The 27,026-nt window shown below is 39.1% G+C and overlaps 4 protein-coding genes across 12 annotated transcripts in view; 3 read left to right on the top strand and 1 right to left on the bottom strand.

Moving 5' to 3' along the window:
• Window positions 1-27,026, top strand: part of LOC126624319 (G-type lectin S-receptor-like serine/threonine-protein kinase RKS1) — a 31,183-nt gene that overhangs the window by 1,705 nt on the left and 2,452 nt on the right. Inside the window, exons 2-4 of one of the 4 annotated variants that reach the window (XM_050293382.1) lie at window positions 1-138; window positions 360-487; window positions 607-817. In XM_050293382.1, coding sequence (XP_050149339.1) covers window positions 1-138; window positions 360-487; window positions 607-817 — 477 coding nt within the window. Of the gene's footprint in view, window positions 139-359; window positions 488-606; window positions 818-8,224; window positions 8,336-27,026 lie in introns of all 4 variants that reach the window. The other 3 variants (XM_050293381.1, XM_050293384.1, XM_050293383.1) reach the window with 3 other exon arrangements.
• Window positions 977-10,477, top strand: LOC126624338 (G-type lectin S-receptor-like serine/threonine-protein kinase RKS1). Its single transcript, XM_050293406.1, has 6 exons — window positions 977-1,170; window positions 8,848-8,972; window positions 9,095-9,305; window positions 9,425-9,662; window positions 9,757-9,907; window positions 9,990-10,477. Exons 1-6 carry the CDS (start codon window positions 1,125-1,127, stop codon window positions 10,293-10,295), a joined length of 1,077 nt encoding a protein of 358 aa, XP_050149363.1. The 5' UTR covers window positions 977-1,124; the 3' UTR covers window positions 10,296-10,477.
• On the bottom strand, window positions 14,817-26,761 carry LOC126624354 (uncharacterized). Of its 6 annotated transcripts, XM_050293421.1 has the most exons (5): window positions 26,385-26,761; window positions 15,383-15,545; window positions 15,213-15,281; window positions 14,944-15,111; window positions 14,817-14,864 (listed from the first exon to the last, which is right to left on the bottom strand). In XM_050293421.1, the coding sequence occupies exons 1-4, from the start codon at window positions 26,413-26,415 to the stop codon at window positions 14,997-14,999; spliced, it is 378 nt and encodes a 125-aa protein (XP_050149378.1). In that variant the 5' UTR covers window positions 26,416-26,761; the 3' UTR covers window positions 14,817-14,864; window positions 14,944-14,996. The 6 variants fall into 6 exon arrangements, 1 of the variants encoding a protein (XP_050149378.1); XR_007624061.1 differs by lacking the exons at window positions 14,817-14,864; window positions 14,944-15,111; window positions 15,383-15,545; window positions 26,385-26,761 and adding exons at window positions 19,583-19,745; window positions 19,829-20,040 and having other exon boundaries at window positions 15,120-15,281; XR_007624063.1 differs by lacking the exons at window positions 14,817-14,864; window positions 14,944-15,111; window positions 26,385-26,761 and adding an exon at window positions 15,629-15,930 and having other exon boundaries at window positions 15,120-15,281.
• Window positions 21,658-22,473, top strand: LOC126624341 (G-type lectin S-receptor-like serine/threonine-protein kinase RKS1). Its single transcript, XM_050293409.1, has one exon. The coding sequence runs from the start codon at window positions 21,679-21,681 to the stop codon at window positions 22,456-22,458; it is 780 nt and encodes a 259-aa protein (XP_050149366.1). The 5' UTR covers window positions 21,658-21,678; the 3' UTR covers window positions 22,459-22,473.

A 27,026-nucleotide genomic window follows, 5' to 3' on the forward strand; every position in this document is an offset into this window, starting at 1 on the left:
CTGAAACTTCCCGAAACTCGAAAGGTTTTCTTAAAAGGAGAGGTATGCTGGCTATTCTGATGTTGTCTGTTCTTCTGGCATTGGTACTGATCGTTGCGTTTGCCTGTTGGAGGATTAAGAAAAAGAGGAAGACAAAAGGTAAAAAGTAGTCAGCGATTTTGAATTCTCGAACAGTTTCATCAAATAAAAGCACTCCATTTGTAATGCTTGTGCAGTTTGTAAATCACATCGAAGCACTGCAATTAGATAGAATCCATATGCTTGAGCTCGATGTAAAACTTATATTTCTATATCGTTTGTCAATGAAAATAGAACAGTGAGAAGAAAATGCAGACAATGATTTCTTTTATTGTTAACAGTTGAGATCGAAGAAACTAGGGGACATCCCGAATTGCAATTTTTCCATCTGAGAACGATAATTGCAGCTACAAACAACTTCTCTCCAGTCCAAAAACTTGGCCAAGGTGGTTTTGGCACTGTTTATAAGGTTAGTCCCACTTTCGAAGAGTTACAAATTTCATTACTAAAGAATAATCACAACATAATGGCTTGATAAAATAAGTGATGATTATGTGGAAGCTTAATAAAACTGAATAAAAACTTCAGGGTGTGTTACGAAATAATCAGAATATTGCTGTAAAAAGATTATCCAGAACTTCAGGACAAGGAGTTGAAGAATTCAAAAATGAAGTTGCACTGATAGCGAGACTTCAACACAGAAATCTCGTGAAACTTTTAGGCTGTTGCATAAAGGGAGAAGAAAGGATGTTAGTCCTGGAATACTTGCCGAACAAAAGCTTGGACTACTTTCTTTTCGGTATGTCTATAGAGGAAAGATTCATTTGTTCACGCCATTTCTCAAACTATGAAGCATATCTTAGTCGAATATGTTACATTTATCTGCATAATTAAAGCCAAATATCTTGATGCAGATCACACAAAAAAGTCCTTGCTGGATTGGCAAAAGCGATTCGAAATCATCAATGGGGTTGCTCGTGGGGTGTTGTATCTTCACCAGGACTCAAGACTTAGGATTATTCACAGGGATCTAAAAACCAGCAATGTCCTTCTAGACGCTGAGATGAACCCAAAAATTTCAGATTTCGGCACGGCAAGAATCTTCCATGGGGACCAACTCCAGGATAGGACCAACAAAGTTGTTGGAACATAGTAAGAATAGCTATAAACTCACATTCCATTAGCTCTTTCATCTCTTACTATTCTTTGGCTGTAACGTTTTATTTTCTTCATATGCATAATACAGTGGCTATATGTCACCAGAGTATGTAGTGTTTGGGAGATTTTCAACCAAATCGGATGTTTTTAGTTTTGGGGTCATATTATTGGAGATTGTAAGCGGCAAGAAAAACAACAGTTTCCATCAAGAGGATCATTTCGTAAACTTAATAGGACATGTGAGTAACACAAATTGTGCAAACAACCAACCCTTTTTATTTACTCATCCCATACGTGTTTAAAATGAACTGTCAACTACAGGTTTGGCAGTTGTGGAGTGAAGACAGAGCCTTAGAAATTGTGGATTTGTCACTGGAGTCATACGCACCCGACGAAGCCATGAGATGCATTCAAGTCGGGCTCTTGTGTGTCGAAGAAGAGTCGAAGAACAGACCATCCATGTCAGCTGTTGTTTTTATGTTGAGCTGCGAAGCATCTGCTCCATCTCCTCAGCAGCCTGCATTTGCTTTGAGAAAAAATTCATGCGGCGATGCTGCTGTTCCATCAGTTTCCAAAGGATCGTGTTCTATCAACGACGTGACAATAACTAAATTCGAAGGTCGATAACTAAATTCTGATGTCCTCTGTGATAAAACATGATCCATCGGGAACTAAATCATATACGTTGAAATGAGATTTCAGTTATATAGGCTATTTCATACACTTTCAAATACCTCTTGGATGTATCTAATAATACAGAACTCTTTCCAACAATTATGTATCCTAATCAAAACTTTTTTAATATTAATTAAAAACTTAATCCGAAATTAAAATCAGTTAATATACTAATTAAAATTACACCTATCAACATATTATTCTTTGACGAGGTAAGAGATCCCCTTTGGATTTAATCCACTAAAACCACCGGATCAAGTGATCCGAGCCTTCCAAATTTCATCCAATGATAAAAAATTATCATAGTTTTTAAAGAATCAAAATAGGTGGGCCTTTGGATAAAATTTAAAAGAACCAGATCACTTGATCTGGTGGCTTTGATGGAAAGAGATCCTCCCTTTGACAAAATTGATTTGACCGTCAACATCCAAAGTCTCCTTGGTTTGAGTCGTGCTTGCCAGGTGCTGGGTAAACTCTTCAGACAAGCAGCAGAAATTCCAACAAAAACATAAACATCAGCGATAATTCTTCTGTCAAATTATAAAAGAGACGGCTAAAGTCTCACTTCTAACAACACCGGTATTGTTTTCAATTTAGTTACCACCTACACAGTCCGACATGTGTGAAGTTTTATTACAAAATGTCACGGTATTAGTTGGAATCAAACCAACACGTGACTGTACGAGTTTGCTCGTTGGCTCTGATACCATGTCAAATTATCATAGAGATGAGCCAAAGTCTCACTTCCAACAATACCAATATTGTCCTCAACTTGTTAATTACCACCGGCACTATCAGACCAATGTGAGATTTTATCACAAAAAAAACTTCAGTATTAATTAGGATTCTTCAGGCCTGACAACTCCAGTAGTTCCAGGTACGTCGGAATTTGGTATGCAAACAAACCTGAAAAAAAAACAGTTGTTTGGGTGGCGTGGCAAACAGAAACAATCCCATCAATGAGAGATTTTTTAGTGTGGAGAAATTTTTAATTGTGACGGGAACACAGGTGATATACCTAGGGGTGGGCAAACGGGTCCTGGACCCGTGGGTCGGGGCAGGTCCAAAAATTCAAAACACAAAACGGGGTGGGTTTATGAAATTAGCGGGGCGGGGTGGGTCCAAAAATAAGAAGGAACGAGCCCCCGGCCAGGCCCGTTTGTAGCATATGGGATAATGGATTTGATTAGTGTGACACCGTGGGCTGGTAGGCATAAAAGCACACCACAAAGTAGCACACAAATATCCTATTAATTTTCCTTATTAACACTAGGATTTGTCAATTGTAGCATATGAAAATAAGGGTATTTCCCGCAGAAGATTGTTTTATCTAACTACTTAAAATGTCACAAAAACTGGTTGCGGTCCCTACTGACCAGCCACCAAAAATTGATTATTAGACTGACTTACACTGGTCTAAAGTCTATGAAATTTTATATGCAAATACTAGACACACAGTACGACAGTCTCACAAATTTTTGGGATTTTTGGAGTTGATTTGCTATTTAAATTAAATCGTACAAAAACAGTACAGAAACAGATTTTGAGTAGATCACAAGTTTAAGAAAAACGAGTTCGGGGAATTGTTATCCACCACCAAATAATCATGCAAACATGTTATGTTTCATTCAAATTCCTTTTATTTTCGGATGAAGATGCTCAAGTTGGCTCAATGTTAGAACACAACCTATTACTCTTTCTTACGTAGTATGTTAAGAGAATGACGTTTTCAACTTAACGTAGTCCCTAACATGCAATCTAGAATGACGTGTTCATAGATTTAACAAGTAGAAATCATTAAGAACGAAAAGAGTTTGAGTCATCACAAGGCATGGTAAGTACTGGCATTGTCTTACTTATCCTAGAAATTGGTTCACATGTTAATCGCAATTAACAAGTACTACTCTAGAACATATGTAGGTCCTCATTCAACAAGGGCAGACATACATATATTCATAGCATTTGAATCCTAAATATGCTTACTAAGTATGCATCCATAGAAAACATATAAAGAATTCATCACTGACATAAGTAGTGAACCAATTTTCATCCATTCATAAAAGCAATTCAATGAAATGTCATAACAAACTTGCAATCATATTAGGGGCTTCAAAACAGCCCCTAACTACTTAAAATTTAGTTACACATAATTCACAAATTAAACCAAAAGTAAAACATGGATTTGAAAAGATAAAACCAAGAAAAATAGAGTGAAGCTTTGCTCTCTGCCGTGCCTCTTTCTCTCTGCTTCTGTCTTCTTTTCTTTTTCCGTACACTGTCTCCACTCTTGCTCTCTGTTTATGTGATACCCCTGCTCTCTGTCAGTCGCTCCTCTCTTTTTGCGCCTCCCTCTTTCCTCTGTCCTGTTTTTCTTCCACCTGCCTTCCTCTCTCTGTTTCTCGTCTTTTTTTTCAGCCAGTTCGAGTCCTCTCCTTCTTTATTCCTCTCCTTTTCTGCTGTCCGTGTCAGCCTCTCACTCCCGTCCCATTTATAGCATTTTTCTATTATCTTCTTTTCAGCCAACGCACTCCACTTCCTTCCCACTCTTCTCTTTCTTTTATTCTTCCACTCAGTGTGCCATCCACTTCCTTTGTTTATGCCGTGACCCTCTCCCACTGTCTTTCTTTATTCTATTTCTGTTTTCTGCTCAGTGTCTTCCTTTCCGTCCCATTTATTTCTTTTCTTTTATTTTCTTTTCAGCTCATTTTCTTTGAAATTGATCCTAAAATAAAATTAATTGTACATTAACACAAGGTAAGGTAAAATGCCACAACTTTAACACAAAAACATCACAAAAACTTTAGAAATGGATGGTATAAATGCATGAAATATATGAGTGATCATGGGCCTTGACTTACAAGGTTGCCCACCAAATTGGACCAGATTTAGGAGGCCCTTAAGGTCTCTGGAACCATCCTCTCAGAGCATTTTTATTTTTATATGATTTAATTAAATCCCCTCGTCTCAGACTCCCAGACTCCCCCATTTTCTTTCTCCATTTCTCAACTTTCTTGTTCTTTTCTCCCCCCAACCCTTTAATCGACTGCCGCGACATCACATCAGCCACCACACGAGTCACGGCATCACCTCACCATCGTTCTTAAACCTAGAAACCTTTCTGAGAGTGACTTAGTTGATTCAAATTCGACTACGTCGACATCGCACAACAACCAGCCACCACGACATCACGCCTCACCATTGTCTCCTAAATCTCAGGCGAAGATGGCCTGTTGCAGATTGGTGAAGACGAAAATGGCTTGTTGCAGATTGGAGACGAAGATGGCTTGTTGCAGATCAGAAAAGATGGTGGGCGCGAGGCTCAAGATCGGAGAAGACGATGGGTTCAAATGATTTATATGATTGTTTTGCTTTGAAAAAGGTTTTTGGATTTAGTAGGAGATACTGGAGGTTTTGGGATTTGAATTCATATGATTCATTTGGTTAATTTGTATGCATGTCAACCTTTTTGAGGCAAGTGGGTGTAGTAGGAGATACTGGAAATCCCAAAACAATCAAAATACTACGGCTTTGAGAACCATGAGTCGTTCAAATTCTTGTTGCAGATTATCCTAATGCTACTACTTCCGATTTGATCATCTAGGCTATCGACAAAGGAAGATGAACGACGAGGACCCGTGGACTCGGCCCGAATCAGCCCGTTTAGGTCCGGTTCCAAATTCAGAAATGGCATTACTCGGCCCGGCCCACCCCGTTGCATATATGATTATCAATCACAGTTCGAATTCTCCTTGTAAGGCTCACTACAAAACAAATACTGAAGAAGCCAACATATATATATATATACACACACACATAGACAGTGCAATCATATCATATTAAAAGAAAAACTAAAACCAACTAGGTTGGCTCTGATGCCAAATGTAAACTTTAATAAAACCAAGGGTTAATACTACAAGGTTTTGGCGACATGCACACGTGGTATTTTTGACGAACTGGTATTAGCAATGGTTCAGGATTTTACCTGAAGAAGCCATTACACAGATTGAAGCCTTTTACTTTGATATTCTACTCAATGGAAACCTTATGTTCTATTTTAGTAATGGATCTAGATTTTATCTCAGAAAATGGAACCAACCTTCCTTGAGCAGGGACCAAGTATATATAGACATCTACACATCTCATCATAACCACCTCCTCCCATTAAGGATAGCAGTTTGATAACTGCAAGCATTACGCTTGTCTTCCGATCATGGGGTGTTTCTCTCCTTCATCACTTAATCCTTATGGTCCTACATTATAGGAGATTCAATTAACCAAGTCATTAACTCCTAACTGAACTCTAGTGTCTGATATGGATAATTAACCTTAATTATAATTAGTAAAATCCAAATAAGCTCCAACACAAAAACGATTAGAAGGCATGGATTAGAATAACCATAGATTCATGAAACAATTCATTACAATTGCAATGATCGATCATATAGCAGTAACAGCACCCTCTCCACGAGGAGGGAAAAGCAAACCATCTAACCTAGCACACCCAGTTTCCGAATTTTTCTATACCTAATGTTGCTTTTCTTCCTTGCGTAACCAATTTAAGTTATTCGACTTGAACATTGTTAATTGGAATTAGTAAGGGATAGTACCGAGGCAAATACTAATATAACAAAGAGAAATACCAATTCAGGTAACAGCATATACTAATGGTTGGTTCTATCGTTATCTTTGGGTCTTCTTGGTGTATGACCTACTTTCTTTGCAATCTTATTTATTTTAAAATATTCATTTCGTACTCTTTTTTATTAGTTGTATGTCCTAAACTCGTTCCTGCAATTGCATACTTCATTATATTCAAATTTACATATTTTATTTACATTCGTTCTATCGTTATAATTTGTATGCATGTTTAAAATGATTTCATCACCCTCTGATGTCGACCAACGCATATCCATCGTAATATATGGGGATATCGGGGTTGGATGTATCACATTATCCAAGACAATTCAACAAGACTTGAGTGGATCCGAGAATGCTGACTAGAAATGTCCTTTTCGTCTTCCAAATACCGATTGACGAAAAGAAGCACATGTTGGGTAAAATTCAAAGAAGCAGGACAGCTGTCAACACTATCATTAATGTACACGGAAAACAAGTGCGGTCAAGTCTGATGGCTTGCGGTCAAAATCCGATGGTTTTGAGGTAAGGGAGGGTAGGATTCTTTGGTAGTCCGATGGCTTGAGCCTCTGATCGTCTAATTCTCTATTGCCCTCGCAGTTGCTGTGATTGTGCCAAGGGTTTGAATCTGATACATGCATCTGCCAAGAAAATGTTACTGAACGCTTTGCTTGTTGTGTCCCTCCTCTTTCCATTTTGCACTTCCATTGACACCATAGAAATGGACCAACATGTAAAGGATGGTGATCTTCTGGTGTCCAAAGAAAACATCTTCGCATTAGGGTTCTTCAAACCCCGAAACTCCAGCTCCAGGTACGTCGGAATTTGGTATGTTGAAAAAGATGAAAAAGATCAAAAGGCAGTGGTTTGGGTAGCAAACAGAAACGACCCCATCAATGATACCTCTGGTGTCCTAACTATAGACAGGTATGGGAGACTGCTTCTTTATTCTAACAATATGCAGAACATTCCTGTGTGGTCTACAAATGTGACGGTTCAAACTGCGAGCACTAGTTGCAGGGCTCAGCTTTTAGATTCTGGAAATTTAGTTCTTTTCCGGGATAATAAAAGCAAAAACTTTATGTGGCAGAGTTTTGATTATCCTACAGATACTATCCTTCCAGGTATGAAACTAGGCATGAATTGGAAATTGGGGATAGAATGGGCCTTAACATCTTGGAAGTCACAAGATGACCCTGGAACAGGGGAATACACCGCTAGGCTCTATTCCAATCAGACCGCCACCCCCGAATTTTTTATTTTTTATAAAGGTTTGACTCCGCATTGGCGATCTGGTCCAGTGGACCCGGGTAATTTTGTCAGTAATCAGGACGAAATGTATTACTCTCTTAAAAACGATAGCACTTCAACAAGGGGGGTGTTGAAGGATTCTGGGTTAGTGCAAAACCTCAGGTGGAACAATGCGGATAGAGAATGGAAGGAACTATGGTCTGCACCAAAATATCGGTGTGACCAGTATGGAGAGTGCGGTGCCAACAGCCAATGTAGCCCTGACAATATCAATTCGTTTGAGTGTGAGTGTCTGCCAGGGTATGAACCGAAGTCTGTCAATGATTGGAACATGAGAGATGGTTCGGATGGGTGTGTGAGTAAACGAGTTGCGGTATCAAAGTGTAGGAACGGAGAAGGGTTCATGAAAGTGGCACGAGTTAAAGATCCAGACACAACGAAAGCAGCATGGCTCGAAAAAGGTATTAATGTCAAAGAGTGTGAGCAGGTGTGCTTAAGCAATTGTTCTTGCACTGCATATATGGTCATAGAATCTGAAGGGCGCAGTGATTGCGTGACATGGTATGGTGAGTTGCTGGACATTTTAGTGCACACACAGGTAGGGCGAGATCTACACGTACGTGTGGACAAAATCGAATTAGGTACCACTTCTTGCCATGGAAAAGTTGCATTATAAATTTTTGGAATTTGTGGAACTTACCGTACTACTGGTTTTGTTATTTTTTAATCCTTTATCCCACTCTTATGTGTAGCTGAAACTTCCCGAAACTCGAAAGGTTTTCTTAAAAGGAGAGGTATGCTGGCTATTCTGATGTTGTCTGTTCTTCTAGCATTGGTACTGATTGTTGCGTTGGCCTGTTGGAGGATTAAGAAAAAGAGGAAGACAAAAGGTAAAAGTAGTCAGCGATTTTGAATTCTCGAACAGTTTCATCAAATAAAAGCACTCCATTTGTAATGCTTGTGCAGTTTGTAAATCACATCGAAGCACTGCAATTAGATAGAATCCATATGCGTGAGCTCGATGTAAAACTTATATTTCTATATCGTTTGTCAATGAAAATAGAACAGTGAGAAGAAAATGCAGACAGTGATTTCTTTTATTGTTAACAGTTGAGATCGAAGAAAGGAGACATCCCGAATGGCAATTTTTCCATCTGAGAACGATAATTGCAGCTACAAACAACTTCTCTCCAGTCCAAAAACTTGGCCAAGGTGGTTTTGGCACTGTTTATAAGGTTAGTCCCACTTTCGAAGAGTTACAAATTTCATTACTAAAGAATAATCACAACATAATGGCTTGATAAAATAAGCGATGATTATGTGGAAGCTTAATGATAAAACTGAATAAAAACTTCAGGGTGTGTTACGAAATAATCAGAATATTGCTGTAAAAAGATTATCCAGAACTTCAGGACAAGGAGTTGAAGAATTCAAAAATGAAGTTGCGCTGATAGCGAGACTTCAACACAGGAATCTCGTGAAACTTTTAGGCTGTTGCATAAAGGGAGAAGAAAGGATGTTAGTCCTGGAATACTTGCCGAACAAAAGCTTGGACTACTTTCTTTTCGGTATGTCTATAGAGGACAGATTCATGTGTTCACGCCATTTCTCAAACTATGAAGCATATCTTAGTCGAATATGTTACATTTATTTATCTGCACAATTAAAGCCAAATATCTTGATGCAGATCACACAAAAAAGTCCTTGCTGGATTGGCAAAAGCGATTCGATATCATCAATGGGGTTGCTCGTGGGGTTTTGTATCTTCACCAGGACTCAAGACTTAGGATTATTCACCGGGATCTAAAAACCAGCAATGTCCTTCTAGATGCTGAGATGAACCCAAAAATCTCAGATTTCGGCATGGCAAGAATCTTCCATGGGGACCAACTCCAGGATACGACCAACAGAGTTGTCGGAACATAGTAAGAATCGTTATAAACTCACCTTCCATTAGCTCTTTCATCTCTTACTATTCTTTGGCTGTAACGTTTTATTTTCTTTATATGCATAATACAGTGGATATATGTCACCGGAGTATGCAGTGTTTGGGAGATTTTCGACCAAATTGGATGTTTTTAGTTTTGGGGTCATATTATTGGAGATTGTAAGCGGCAAGAAAAACAACGGTTTCTATCAAGCGGATCATTTCGTAAACTTAATAGGACATGTGAGTAACACAAATTGTGCAAACAACCAACCCTTTTTATTTACTCATCCCATACATGTTTAAAATGAACTGTCAACTACAGGTTTGGCAGTTGTGGAGTGAAGACAGAGCCTTAGAAATTGTGGATTCGTCATTGGAGTCATACGCGCCCGACGAAGCCATGAGATGCATTCAGGTCGGGCTCTTGTGTGTCGAAGAAGAGTCGAAGAACAGACCATCCATGTCAGCTGTTGTTTTTATGTTGAGCGGCGAAGCATCTGCTCCATCTCCTCAGCAGCCCGCATTTGCCTTGAGAAGAAATTCATGCGGTGATGCTACAGTTCCATTACTTTCCAATGGATCGTGTTCTATCAACGACGTGACAATAACTAAATTCGAAGGTCGATAACTAAATTCCGATGTCTGTGATAAAACATGGTCCTTCGGGAACTGAATCATATACTTTGAAATGAGACATCAGTTATATAGGCTATTTCATATATTTTCAAATACCTCTTGGATGTATCTAATAATACAACTCTGTCCAGCAGTTTGTTTCCTAATCAAAACATTTTTGATATTAATTAAAAATCCGAAACTAAAATTAGTTAATATACTAGTTAAAATCACACCTATTGGAGAACTTGTGTTCCTGATGTGGGACAATTGAGGCATAAAACTCCAACAGATTATTCTTTGACGATACTGATTTGACTGTCAACATCCAAAGTCTCCTTGGTTTGAGTCGTGCTTGCCAGGTGCCAGGTAAACTCTTCAGACAAGCAGCAAAAATTCCAACAAAAACATAAACATCAGCGACAATTCTTCTGTCAAATTATAAAAGAGACGGCGAAAGTCTCATTTCTAACAACATCGATATTGTTTTCAATTTTGTTACCACCTGCACAGTCCAACATGTGTGAAGTTTATTACAAAATGTCACGGTATTGGTTGGAATCAAACCAACACGTGACTGTACGGGCCTGCTCGTTGGCTCTGATATCATGTCAAATTATCAGAGATGAGCCAAAGTCTCACTTTCAACAATACCGATATTGTCCCCAACTTGTTAATTACCACCGACATAGTCAGACCAGTGTGAGATTTTATCACAAAAAAACTTCGGTATTAATTGGGATTCTTCAGGCCCAACAACTCCAGTAGTTCCAGGTACGTTTGAATTTGGTATGCAGACAAACTTGAAAAAAATAGTTGTTTAGGTGGAGTGGCAAACAGAGACAATCCCATCAATGAGAGATTTTTCAGTGTAGAGAAATTTTTAATTGTGGCGATGGTATACCTAGGGGTGGGCAAACGGGTCCTGGACCCGTGGGTCGAGGCGGGTCCAAAAATTCGAAACACAAAACGGGGTGGGTCTATGAAATTAGCGGGGAGGGGCGGGTCCAAAAATAAGAAGGAACGAGCCCCCGACCAGGCCCGTTTGTAGCATATGAGATAATGGATTTGATTAGTGTGACACCGTGGGCCTCGACTTACAAGGTTGCCCACCAAATTGGACCAGATTTAGGAGGCCCTTAAGGTCTCTGGAACCATCCTCTCAGATACGTTGAAATGAGATTTCATCGGGAACGGAATCATATACGTTGAAATGATCCATCGGGAACCGAATCATATACGTTGAAATGAGATTTCAGTTATATAGACTATTTCATACACTTTCAAATACCTCTTGGATGTATCTAATAATACAAAACTCTTTCCAACAGTTATGTATCCTAATCAAAACGTTTTTAATATTAATTAAAAACTTAATCCGACATTAAAATCAGTTAATATACTAATTAAAATTACACCTATCAACATATTATTCTTTGACGAGGTAAGAGATGCCCTTTCGATTTAATCCACTAAAACCACCAGATCAAGTGATCCGAGCCTTCCAAATTTCATCGAATGATAAAAGATTATCATAGTTTTTAAAGAATCAAAATAGGTGGGCCTTTGCATAAAATTTAAAAGAATCGGATCACTTGATCTGGTGGCCTTGGTGGAAAGAGATCCTCCCTTTGACAAAACTGATTTGACCGTCAACATCCAAAGTCTCCTTGGTTTGAGTCGTGCTTGCTAGGTGCTGGGTAAACTCTTCAAACAAGCAGCAGAAATTCCAACAAAAACATAAACATTAGCAACAATTCTTCTGTCAAATTATAAAAGAGACGGCTAAAGTCTCACTTCTAACAACACCGGTATTGTTTTCAATTTAGTTACCACGTACACAGTCTAACATGTGTGAAGTTTTATTACAAAATGTCACGGTATTAGTTGGAATCAAACCAACACGTGACTGTACGGGCTTGCTCATTGGCTCTGATACCATGTCAAATTATCATAGAGATGAGCCAAAGTCTCACTTCCAACAATATCGATATTGTCCTCAACTTGTTAATTACCACCGGCACAGTCAGACCAGTGTGAGATTTCATCACAAAAAAACTTCGGTATTAATTGGGATTCTTCAGGCCTAACAACTCCAGTAGTTCCAGGTACGTCGGAATTTGGTATGCAAACAAACCTGAAAAAAAAACAGTTGTTTTGGTGGCGTGGCAAACAGAGACAATCCCATCAACGAGAGATTTTTTAGTGTGGAGAAATTTTTAATTGTGACGGGAACACAGGTGATATACCTAGGGGTGGGCAAACGGGTCCTGGACCCGTGGGTCGGGGCGGGTCCAAAAATTCGAAACACAAAACAGGGTGGGTTTATGAAATTAACGGGGCGGGGTGGGTCCAAAAATAAGAATGAACGAGCCCCCGGCCAGGCCCGTATGTAGCATATGGGATAATGGATTTAATAAGTGTGACACCGTGGGCCTCGACTTACAAGGTTGCCCACCAAATAGGACCAGATTTATGAGGCCCTTAAGGTCTCTGGAACCATCCTCTCAGAGCATTTTTATTTTTATATGATTTAATTAAAGGGAATTTTAACGAAAAGCCCACGGTACTGTTCACTTTAATGAAAAACCACATTTTTACATTAAAAAGTCAAACATGCTACTATTCACTTTACCCTTTATTTTGTCCTTATCGTTAAAACTCAAAGTTTTCAAACCCTTTTAATTAGTTTTCCTTTAATTAAATCCCCTCATCTCAGACTCCCAGACTCTCCCACTTTCTTTCTCCATTTCTCAACTTTCTTGTTCTTTTATCCCCCCAACCTTTTAATCGACCGTCGCGACATCACATCAGCCACCACACGAGTCACGACATCACCTCACCATCGTTCTTAAACCTAGAAACCTTTCTGAGAGTGACTTAGTTGATTCGAATTCGACTACGTCGACATCGCACAACAACTAGCCACCACGAGATTACGCCTCACCATCGTCTCCTAAATCTCAGGCGAAGATGGCCTGTTGTAGATTGGTGAAGACGAAAATGGCTTGTTGCAGATTAGAGACGAAGATGGCTTGTTGCAGATCGGAGAAGACGGTGGGCGCGAGGCTTAAGATTGGAGAAGACGATGGGTTCAAATGATTTATATGATTGTTTTGCTTTGAAAAAGGTTTTCGGATTTAGTAGGAGATACTGGAGGTTTTGGGATTTGAATTCATATGATTCATTTGGTTAATTTGTATGCATGTCAACCTTTTTGAGGCAAGTGGGTGTAGTAGGAGATACTGGAAATCCCAAAACAATCAAAATACTACTGCTTTGAGAACCATGAGTCGTTCAAATTCTTGTTGCAGATTATCCTAATGCTACTACTTCCGATTTGATCATCTAGGTTATCGACGAAGGAAGATGAACGACGAGTTAAAAAAATTGTAATCGGACCCGTGGACCTGGCCCGAATCAGCTCGTTTAGGTTCAGTTCCAAATTCAGAAATGGCATTACTCGTCCCAGCCCACCCCGTTGCATATATGATTATCAATCACAGTTCGAATTCTCCTTGTAAGGCTCACTGACACACCCCGACCTGAAAAGGTCGAAGCATGCTGGCCGTCACCGTGAGGTGACGTAACCATAAGCGTAAGTGATGCAAAAAGTGAATAAAATTAAAACTAGGTAGGACTAAACAGTGAAAGAGTGCGCAATTCGTGGGTTGAACCCACTACAATTATTCAGAGCGTAATAGACAGTGAGACTACGAAAGAGTAGTCAAAGCAACCCAAAGTACACTTATTACATAGTAGTGATAAGTTCGTACGTCTAAACAGAAGGAAATGTCAGAACTGCCGTGATTCCTCGAGTGCCACAGAGAGTACAATTATTTAGGTCCTGGAGGGGCGAAAAACAAAGTTGAGTGGGTCAGCAAAACAATGCTTATAAGAAAACCTTTATCTTTGAATATACTAACCCCTCGCCGTAAAACAAGTATAGTTTCCTCAAAACATACTACGTAAGTATGAAATCCAATATATATCAACCATGTAACCAGAATTATGCCAAGTCAATGATGTATCATATGCCACAATAATAATCAAGTGATAATCAATATAACTAAGTGCTCATCCATCTAAGCTGACACACAAGTTCGGACAGATGGTTTCTGGCACGAACAGGACTGGGTATAATCAATATGCTCTAGTACTACGATCACGTGAAGACTGGTGCAAAAGCACATCACATACAAGTCGGATCGCCTAATGCAATCTACCCGACAAGACTGGCACCTAAAATTGGATCCAAGGTGAGCAAACGGTGCGGATGTGAACATACACGCGAAGGACTGGCCCTGGCCCTGGGGCGAGTACTAACACCGGGTGCAGCAAGATGAGCATGTACACAAGTATGTATGAATGCCATGACAGTAATATCACAACCATATAGCAGCATTTATCACAATTTATATCACAATAATGATACTAGGCAATATAAGCATAAAAATGAAGTAAATACGCATTTATGGAAACTATAAATATATATAGGTATAAAACAACTGCCCACTCACAAGTACGTGGTCGTAGCCCCCGAGCCTAGCTTGGCCTCGAAAATCCTCGGAATAAGTTTCCCCTATATGTGAAATAACTAAATATCATTAATTAACGTACATAACGGAAACCTACATAAAACCCCCATAGTTTGCTCAAACCTAGGGTATAAATATATGAAATCGATCTACTCGATGACACGAACGCCCACGCGTCAACCACGCGCCGTTCGGAGGCTGGACGCGCCCCCACGCGCCGCCCAAAGTGTCGGTCCACGCGCGCCCACTCGCGTCTTCTTCCTCGGCTCACCGGACTGGTTTCGCCGGTTTCTGGGCAGTTTTTCAAATTGCCATAACTTTGTCATTTCTTCACCATTTTCAACGTACTTTATATCAAAATGAAGATATTGACGAGATGAACACATATATACCTGTCTCGACCCTTAAATCGCCTGGAATTCACCGGAAAAAGCCTCGAAAGCCGTTGGACTCGCCGGAAACTGGGTAAGATTCAAATGAGTATAACTTCTTTATTACTCAACTAAATTGGGTGAAACAAAAAGGAAAGTTGTATTTCTCTAAGAGACGAAAAGAATGGTACCTCGCACGACATCTAACTCTCCGTGGTTTGGCCGGGCAACGCCTCGAAAGTTCAGGCCAAACTTTGAACTTTCCGATCTCTGTGTTTTTGCGTCCAAAACTTCCAACGAAGCACTCCGAGCTTCCTAAGAACCTCTTTAAGCTCACTATGAGCTTAAAAACTCCTAAAAATCAACCAATAATTATTGCATGAACAGTGACTCAAACGGAGGTAAGTGGTTCGACGTGAAAACAGTGGAAATCTTACCTGAAAATAGTATGGATGAACTCGTATTGACGAGATGAACACGATGGTGATCTTTGTTTCCTCGATCTATGAAGATTTGATGAACTTTGGTGATGATCCGTGTATAGAGAGAGAGAGGGAGTGTTCGAAGGGAGAGAGAGATAGAAAGATGTTTTTCTGATTTGAGGGAGGGGTCAGAACATCAGAAAAAAAATGGGATAGTGGAGACCGAATGATGAAGGGGAGTGCACGGGTAGGATTTTACACTTTAAAATTTTACGCACACGTACTAGCGTGTACAATTTAAATGCGATAGCGAGAAATAAAATGGAAAGCGTTAAGAATAAGTCAACGTCTCTTGCCAATAAGGGCATAATCGTCAATACATATATTCGGGGAGAAATTACATAGGAAAATTAGGGACGGGTCGTCACAATCTACCCTCCTTATAAAAATTTCGTCCCCGAAATTTCAATACTAACTACTATCAAGCCATAAAATAGATGTGGATACATATCTCGCATACGCTCTTCTGTCTCCCAAGTGGCTTCCTCCACTGAGTGGTTCCTCCACAAAACCTTCACTATCCGCATGGTCTTGTTCTTAAGAACCTTATCCTTCCAATCGATGATAGTCACTAGAACCTTGTCACTTAAATCAAACATTGTCCTCAATGTTTCAAGCATAAACTCACACAAAACAAGCAAACAAACAAACTACGAATAAACATGACAAGTATGGTAAAGTAAAAACCAGACAGAGTAGAGTTTAAGAACGTAAATCTGGTTTTGGAGATAGATGGTCTTGTTGACTTTCCACAGCTTTGATCTTGAACTGGATTGGAATTCATGATCTTGTTGACTTTCCACAGCTTTGACCTCGAACTGGATTGGAATTCTGAGCAGAGAATAGGAGAGTTCCTTGGTTTCAATTCAGACTCCTTTTGCTGGGTTGATTTGATTGTGCAGTCTGCATTCTTCTCTGCTTGTTTCTTCTGCACGGCAGGCAGGCACGAGGTAGAGGTGATGGTCAGTGCCCACCATTTGCTTTCTTTCTCCCTGTCCCTAGCTGAGGATGAATCAGCACGTTGTCTCCACATGCTTCGAGGTATCATTTTCACTTCCCTTATTTGTTCCCCAGGCAGATGTGGTAGACGAAGAGGAAGCATAAGATGTTGAAGATGAGTACTCGAGAGCAAGGCTAGGTAAGCAATCAGGAAGAGGTTCCAGGCAGTCGGTTCCCGATCGAAAGATTGATACCAAGTGCTGGCTGATTGCTCTTTTTCTCCCTATCTTGCAGGCAGCATAAAGGATAAAGAGAAGAAAAATGAGAAGAGATGATATGGGATACTTTTGCTTTTGAAGAAGTAACTTTCCACAGGCTTATTCTTGAACTGGGCTGGAGGGTTTTCTGGTTTCCTCCAGAGTATAAGGCTGACTGAAGAATTTGAGGGTCAAAACAAGTCCATCAAATCTAGAGTACGTTCGACCCTGCTGATATGGGATACTCTTGCTTTTAACCCTGATGATATGAGATATTCTTGCTCTAGTATAGCTTGTTTGCAGAGGTATAATCGGGGGGAAAGAAAGCTGAATATTTCGAAAGGCTTCGTTGGGAGTGTCCTCTTAGATATGAGGAAGGGTTGAGCATTTTTGTAGGTATGCCTTTCCGTTGGGGATGGAGGTCGACATATATAGGAGTCTCCCTAACATCAAGTAGTAATGCTATTCCTTTACCTTGCTTGGTCATAGCACGGTAGTGGGAGCTGCCAGCTTCACATGTCTCAACTTTGTCAGAGAACTTTGGCAAAGTTATCTGTGGTACCCATGAGCTACTGTTGCGTGTGGGAAGTGGGTGATTGAACAGTACGATTCGTGTGCTTTCTACTTCACCAGAACTCTTCGACAAAATGCCCATAATTTCTGCAAAGCTGAGTGTGCGTGTGACAGGTGCTGACAAGGTTGGAAAAGTAGGTGCCTCTTCGATATCTGGAATCGGTGCTTCGACAAACTGCCCGTGATTTTCGCAAGGCTGAGTGTGCATGTGACAGATGCTGACACGTCTGGAAAAGCAGATGCCTCTCCGATTTCTGAGCTTGCCTCTTCGAGTTCTGAGCTTGTCTCTTCGAGTTCTGAGATCCGTCGACTGCAGAAGTTGCATGTGACAAGTGCGGACAAATTTGGAAAAGAGGATGGCCCGTGGTTTCTGAGCAAGCCCAGCTTTTGAGAAAGCTAGCGCCTCTTCGATTTTTGAATTGGCCTCTTTGATCTCTGAAATCCCGTCGAGCTGATTTAAATAGAGGCACGTAGTTCGTTTCAAAGCACACTTGAATTTCCACCAGTAGAAGCTTCATTCTTGCACTTCTAAGATCTTAATTTGTCCGACCTCTTCTCTCTTCAACACCTTTGAAAATGTCTGGCCCCTCCGACCGTCGTTTTGACTTGAACCTTGTTGAAGAGGCAGCCCCGCCTTCTCCAGACAACATATGGCGCCCATCCTTCGTCTCCCCTACTGGTCCTCTTACCGTTGGGGATTCCGTGATGAAGAATGATATGACCGCTGCGGTGGTGGCCAGGAACCTTCTCACTCCCAAAGATAACAGACTACTTTCCAAACGGTCTGATAAGTTAGCTGTTAAGGATTCTCTGGCTCTCAGTGTTCAGTGTGCAGGTTCTGTGTCTAATATGGCCCAACGCCTATTTGCTCGAACCCGCCAGGTTGAATCATTGGCGGCTGAAGTGATGAGTCTCAAATAGGAGATTAGAGGGCTCAAGCATGAGAATAAACAGTTGCACCGGCTCGCACATGACTATGCTACAAACATGAAGAGGAAAATTGACCAGATGCAGGAATCTGATGGTCAGATTTTACTTGATCATCAGAGGTTTGTGGGTTTGTTCCAACAACATTTGCCTTCATTTTCTGGGGCTGTACTGCGTACTTAAGCTCCAAATGATCAACCTCTGATACCTCCTCCTACAGGGGCTCCGCCGACTGCTGAGGCTCCGCCGACTACTGAGACTTCTCCTAAGTAGCCTTTGTGAAGGCTCTCTCTCTTGTATTTTTCTGTTTAATGTTCATTTTATTTTTCTGCTTAATGTTCCTTTTTCAATGAATTTTAATATAAAAAAAAAATTTCCTTGTTTACTTGCTTAATGAATTCAACAAATAAGTTATGGATATTATGGTCTGCAGCCCGCAATAACGATAACTCACTGTTGTCTCGATAAGTAAGCAACAATTCTTAAGGGTGCAATATTATCATCTTGCTCTTCATTAGAAATACCTATATATATGCCTCGATCGTGCTCCAACATTACTCTCTTTGGCAACATCGTCAATAATAAGAAATTTCTACCTCATGATCAATTAAAACTCTAGCAAAGTAACCAGGAATGTTTAACGTGCCCATGATCAAGCCCGAAAGATTCTGAGTATCTTGTAGCTCTATGTCCCATTTGTCCACATGTAAAGCATACTCTGCTTTCCCGCCTACACTCTCCAAAGTGTATGCTATTGTACTTACGGCACAAAGGTACATTTCCTCTACCAGAATCACCTCGATCTACTCGACGACACGAACGCACACACGTCAACCACGCGCCGGTCGGAGGCCGGACGCGCCCTCATGCGCCGCCCAAAGTGTCGGTCCATGCACGCCCACGCGTCTTCTTCCTCGGCTCGCCGGACTGGTTTCGCCGGTTTCTGGGCAGTTTTTCAAATTGCCATAACTTTGTCATTTCTTCACCATTTTCAACGTACTTTATATCAAAATGAAGATATTGACGAGACGAACACATATATACCTGTCTCGACCCTTACATCTCCGGGAATTCACCGGAAAATCCTCGAAAGCTGTCGGACTCGCCGGAAACTGGGTAAGATTCAAATGAGTATAACTTCTTTATTACTCAACTAAATTGGGTGAAACAAAAACGAAAGTTGTATTTCTCGAAGAGACGAAGAGAATGGTACCTCGCACGACATCTAAATCTCCGTGGTTTGGCCGGAAAACGCCTCGAAAGTTCCGGCCAAACTTTGAACTTTCCGATCTCTGTGTTTTTGCGTCCAAAACTTCCAACGAAGCACTCCGAGCTTCCTAAGAACCTCCTTAAGCTCACTATAAGCTTAAAAACTCCTAAAAATCAACCAATAATTATTGCATGAACAGTGACTCAAACGGAGGTAAGTGGTTCGACGTGAAAACAGTGGAAATCTTACCTGAAAATAGTATGGATGAACTCGTATTGACGAGATGAACACGATGGTGATCTTTGTTTCCTCGATCTATGAAGATTTGATGAACTTTGGTGATGATCCGTGTATAGAGAGAGAGAGAGGGAGTGTTCGAAGGGAGAGAGAGATAGAAAGATGTTTTTCTGATTTGAGGGAGGGGTCAGAACATACAGAAAAAAATGGGATAGTGGAGACCGAATGATGAAGGGGAGTGCACGGGTAGGATTTTACACTTTAAAATTTTATGCACACACGTACTAGCGTGTACAATTTAAATGCGATAGCGAGAAATAAAATGGAAAGCGTTAAGAATAAGTCAACGTCTCTTGCCAATAAGGGCATAATCGTCAATACATATATTCGGGGAGAAATTACATAGGAAAATTAGGGACAGGTCGTCACACTCACTGCAAAACAAATACTGAAGAAGCCAACATATATATATATACACACACACATACACAGTGCAATCATATCATATTAAAAGAAAAACTAAAACCAAGTAGGTTGGCTCTGATGCCAAATGTAAACTTTAATAAAACCTAGGGTTAATACTACAAGGTTTTGGTGACATGCACACGTGGTATTTTTGACGAACTGGTATTAGCAATGGTTCAGGATTTTACCTGAATAAGCCATTACACAAATTGAAGCCTCTTACTTTGATCTTCTACTCAATGGAAACCTTATGTTCTCTTCTAGTAATGGATCTAGATTTTATCTCAGAAAATGGAACCAACTTCCTTGAGCAGGGACCAAGTATATATAGACATCTACACATCTCATCATAACCACCTCCTCCCATTAAGGATAGCAGTTTGATAACTGCAAGCATTACGCTTGTCTTCCGATCATGGGGTGTTTCTCTCCTTCATCACGTAATCCTTATGGTCCTACATTATAGGAGATTCAATTAACCAAGTCATTAACTCCTAACTGAACTCTAGTGTCTGATATGGATAATTAACATTAATTATAATTAGTAAAATCCAAACAAGTTCCGACACGAAAACGATTAGAAGGCATGGATTAGAATAGCCATAGATTCATGAAACAATTCATTACAATTGCAATGATCGATCATATAGCAGTAACAGCACCCTCTCCACGAGGAGGGAAAAGCAAACCATCTAACCTAGCACACCCAGTTTCCGAATTTTTCTATACCTAGTGTTGCTTTTCTTCCTTGCGTAACCAATTTAAGTTATTAGACTTGAACATTGTTAATTGGAATTAGTAAGGGATAGTAACGAGGCAAATACTAATATAACAAAGAGAAATACCAATTCAGGTAACAACATATATTAACGGTTGGTTCTATCGTTATCTTCGAGTTTTCTTGGTGTAGGACTTACTTTCTTTGCAATCTTATGTATTATAAAATATTCATTTTGTACTCTTTTTTATTAGTTGTATGTCCTGGACTCGTTCCTGCAATTGCATACTTCATTTTATTCAAATTTACATATTTTATTTACGTTCGTTCTATCGTTATAATTTGTATGCATGTTTAAAACGGCTTCATCACCCTCAGATGTCGGTTAGCGCATATCCATTGTAATATACGGGGAGATCGGGGCTGGATGTGTCACATTATCCAAGACAATTCAACAAGACTTGAGTGGATCCCAGAATGCTGACTAGAAATGTCGTTTTCGTCTTCCAAATACCGATTGACGAAAAGTAGCACATGTTGGGTAAAATTCAAAGAAGCAGGACAGCTGTCAACACTATCATTAATGTACACGGAAAAACAAGTGCGGTCAAGTCTGATGGCTTGCGGTCAAAATCCGATGGTTTTGAGGAAAGGGAGGGTAGGATTCTTTGGTAGTCCGATGGCTTGCGGTCAAAATCCGATGGTTTTGAGCCAAGGGAGGGTAGGATTCTTTGGTAGTCCGATGGCTTGGGCCTCTGATCGTCTAATTCTCTATTGCCCTCGCAGTTGCTGTGATTGTGCCAAGGGTTTGATACATGCATCTGCCAAGAAAATGTTACTCAAAGCTTTGCTTGTTGTGTCCCTCCTCATCCCATTTTGCACTTCCATTGACACCATAGAAATGGACCAACATGTAAAGGATGGTGATCTTCTGGTGTCCAAAGAAAACATCTTCGCATTAGGGTTCTTCAGCCCCAGAAACTCCAGCTCCAGGTACGTCGGAATTTGGTATGCTCAAAAAAATGAAAAAGATCAAAAGGCAGTGGTTTGGGTAGCAAACAGAAACGACCCCATCAATGATACCTCTGGTGTCCTTACTATAGACAGGTATGGGAGACTGCTTCTTTATTCTAACAATATGCAGAACATTCCTGTGTCGTCTACAAATGTGACGGTTCAAACTGCGAGCACTAGTTGCAGGGCTCAGCTTTTAGATTCTGGAAATTTAGTTCTTTTCCGGGATAATAAAAGCAAAAATTTTATGTGGCAGAGTTTTGATTATCCTACAGATACTCTCCTTCCGGGTATGAAACTAGGCGTGAATTGGAAATTGGGGATAGAATGGGTCTTAACATCTTGGAAGTCACAAGATGACCCTGGAACTGGGGAATGTAAGATTAACAGGAATATATATATACCTAAATTACTAATCACAAGTTTGCCAATTGAATCACCGTAAATCAAGAACAAACTAATTATTCACCATTAAACATGTTTATGGAAAACTGATGTATTTGCAGAAACACTAACCTGCAGAACCCGATATGGAAGACGAAGCCATCGCAGCTTGTTGATCTAATAACCTTCTCCTCTTTAGCAATCACAAGTGCTTTCCAAACAATAGGTATTTGGTACAAAAGAAGCAGACATTGCAAGAGCAGTGATTATGATCATATATATATATGGTCGTTCTAATCATTCCCCTATTAGAATTCTTATAGAACTCGAACAAGTAATCCATATTACAAGTGACTCTTAAAAGATAAAGTACAGAGATAAATCCCTCAACAACAAGGACTTTGTAATTATAATCCTACAAGAAAAAGGATTTCACTAAGCTTATCAACATGACTATTCCATTCAAAAGATTTATACTACTCGGCTCTTTCAATTCATACTCATACTCTTACATTCTCCCACTTGAGTATGACATATGATTAACAACCTTATAAATCATGGAAGTGATCACTAAGTCCATACCAACAGAAAACTTATCTTCACATTCGACGTTACTCAAGCACTTCAAAGCATGGAACTCATAAGTCTCTTTTGTCCATCACAAAATTAACTTAAGAATCACAGCATGCCTAAATTGCTCTCTGTGTTCATGTGAACGTATATATTCAGTAATGTCAAAATCATTACTCCCACTTTTCCAATATAACCTCAACACAAAAATTGTCAAGACATCAGTTAATGATCAAAACTTATTAACCACAACCATCTTATATCAGAACAACATATTCAATAGTTCATAACAATGTATCTAAGCTCAAAAGTAAACCAAGACGTCTACTCCCACTCATATAGCCACCAAATCTTTTGGATAATAAAAACTTAACCTCACATACAACTTACCCATGCATTTTAAAGTATTGAACTTAAGAATTTTTTCTGTTACATCGCAGAATTAACTCAAAAGTCACAACATACTTAATTTGCACATTGTAATTATGTGAACCAATATAGCAAAAACCAAACCAATTTGCTCCCACTTATCTAGGCTATACTTAACACAAACAAGTTAAGTATAAGTTAATATCAACTATATTAACTAACAGTCATTGCAATACACTGAATGTCTTATCAATGTGATCAATTGCCGCAACCAATATGCAAACAAATTTCATGATCACATTCATCCAATTTGTATTTACAACAATGTGATTTTACTTGACCAGAACAAACACATAAATTGATTTGCTCCCACTATATCAAGTTAAGTTTAGTTCCAGCAAATAGCACTAAACTTGTCATTACTTAAACAAATTAAGTAACATAAATAATTACCAATTGCTTCAATAAAACCATAGTCTGGTTTTCAAGCATCCATAAGAATTATAATGGCCGGCCTAAATAACCTTATGCTTACATTCGAACATATGATTCTCCCACTTAAGCATAAGCAAAATGTACTGCACAGCCAATAAAGAAACCGGATATATGAACCAATTGATTCCCGATTCCTTACCAATTGCATAATCTCAGTTTAGTCAAATACACCTAAACCATTATGCAAACAGTCTATGTATCAAAAGATAGTCACAATCCATTCGGAAAAACTTATTTCACATAAACCCAAAATCACTAGTTTCAACAATGATCAAAATCAGAATAGCAAGCACAATATTTTTGCATTCAATTTGATCCTAACTAGTTCAATATCCATCGAGCAAGATCAACTAAAAATTGATAATGTTTGGACATAGAAGCACAAGTTATCTTGATTAAAACGAGATAATCAAGATCTCAACTTTTCAACAATATGATTTACATATAATAATTCTTTAACAAGATCGACATGTATCATAATTCAGTCTAGTCCAAAAATCAATTGCAAAAATACTAATTGACGCTTCAAAATCTCAAACAATTCCAATCAACGGAAAACCCATAAGTTGTCAAAATTTCAAAATTAATATCTTATGAACTTTGAGATCGCATCAGATATGAATTAAAGGATACATACCAATTAATCAGCAAATTTTCATTAAGAGCAGCGGAAGCAAACGAGAAACGAAAATTCCAGACCAAATCTTGCCAATTGATGAGTTCCACTATCACAGCGAAATAGAATGCATTCTTGCCAACAAGGCTTCACCAAAACAATTTATATCATTCCATACAAGGTATAAATACAAGAGCCTTCACATGTTTTCGGTTATACACTGCAAAGATTGACATTTATCGAATCCAAATTCCAAACTCCACCTTTCATATATACGGCAACACTCCCAAAACATATTATATGTAGTCTAACCAAAACTGGGGATATGAATTACACTTTTTTTTTTTTTTTTTAATAATTCAAAACAGACCAATGCATTTAATTATATGTACCATAAATACAAACAATGGCATCCAAATTCCATTAGTTTAATATTAGAACCGCTTGGTCATTAAGCATACTTGCCCAGACAATATCAATTCATGGAGTTCTCGTGTAGTCAGATTGATTCCATTCCAAATTGATATTCATCATATATGTCCCAAAACAAACAGACAAAAGAGAACGTTAGGTGCTATATATGAACAAATTTTATCCTCCACCAAGACTAATTTAATCATAACCATAGACTCTTTAATGAAAAATAAAGAGTATACATAGACTAAATGCTACATTAACTTATTTATGCAGCAAAAGATGATTTCAGACATCCCACATAATTACAAGTTGGCAGCCATAGGGATTTCGAGTTTAATCATGCCCTCACAGTATGTAATTAAACAGGCATACTCGAAATAGCAAAATCCCTAATTCATTATGCTCAAACTCATCACACTATAATCATGCATATAAGAGAACAATTAACCATGCATGATACAATGAATTAAGTTACCTGAACGCATCATTGGATCCATATTCATCAACCCGATTGCAATTCCTCGGCTCCAAATAAATGAAACAAATTATCTATCAATGCTCGAGACCCAACCACGCGGATTTCTATCACTCCAAATTCCCATGGACCTCGCACCATTGCAGATTATCGAAGTGAATTGCCATTGTTACAGAGGCATCGATCCAAAATCATCGCCAAAGTTATCAGCCAGAATCCCGTCGGCACCAATTCCCAGAAAAAGACAATTCTCATTCAGATTTCAATAAAACAAAAGAAACAAGATGAACTTTGTTCAATGGTTCTCATTCATAATACAAGTTTATTCATTACACTGATAAAACAAGGAGAATTAATAAACCAAAATTATCTCAATCTACAAACATCATAACCAACTGCGGCAGAGGCAATACTAATGCAACTTAAATGTGACATTAGCTAGAAAAGAACGGTTTGGATTCAGCAATATTCAATTGCAGGTGTTATTTCAATATCGCTGTCAAATTCCAATATTTCTGATCTACAACTAATTATTTAAGCGGAGTTTGAAGAACATACCTTTAACATAATGTTAATGGGGTTGTCGTGATCAAGAGACAGACGAAGCAAAAACTTCTTAATCGTCGCAACTTTCAGTGAAAGCAAGAAAGAAAAGAAAAAGAAGAAACCCAGATAGAAGAAACCGAAAACCCAGAAAATAACGGTCGAAAAATTTAAAATAAAAGGAAACCTTCTAACAGCTCTTTCGCCCTTTCCCTTTTTATTTTATTTTATTTTATTTTTTTATAAACGGTGTCGTTTCTTATGCTCTTTCTGGGTTCAAAAACCGGGAATTTATGTGAAATTTGATCTTGAACAAGATTTATGATTTCAATGGTCAAAATTTAATTGGCTCTGATACCACATGTAAGATTAACAGGAATATATATATACCTAAATTACTAATCACAAGTTTGCCAATTGAATCACCGTAAATCAAGAACAAACTAATTATTCACCATTAAACATGTTTATGGAAAACTGATGTATTTGCAGAAACACTAACCTGCAGAACCCGATATGGAAGACGAAGCCATCGCAGCTTGTTGATCTAATAACCTTCTCCTCTTTAGCAATCACAAGTGCTTTCCAAACAATAGGTATTTGGTACAAAAGAAGCAGACATTGCAAGAGCAGTGATTATGATCATATATATATATGGTCGTTCTAATCATTCCCCTATTAGAATTCTTATAGAACTCGAACAAGTAATCCATATTACAAGTGACTCTTAAAAGATAAAGTACAGAGATAAATCCCTCAACAACAAGGACTTTGTAATTATAATCCTACAAGAAAAAGGATTTCACTAAGCTTATCAACATGACTATTCCATTCAAAAGATTTATACTACTCGGCTCTTTCAATTCATACTCATACTCTTACAGGGAATACACCCATAGGCTCTATTCCAATCAGACTGCCACCCCCGAATTTTTTACTTTTTATAAAGGTTTGACTCCGCATTGGCGATCTGAGCCAGTGGACACGGGGCGATCTGATCCAGTGGACGTGGTTACTTTTGTCAGTAATCAGGACGAAATGTATTACTTTCTTAAAAACGATAGCACTTCAACAAGGGTGGTGTTGAAGGATTCTGGGTTACTGCAACACCTCGGGTGGAACAATGCGCATAGAGAATGGAAGG

Source organism: Malus sylvestris, chromosome 5 (assembly GCF_916048215.2).
Source record: "Malus sylvestris chromosome 5, drMalSylv7.2, whole genome shotgun sequence".
Lineage (NCBI taxonomy): Eukaryota > Viridiplantae > Streptophyta > Magnoliopsida > Rosales > Rosaceae > Malus > Malus sylvestris.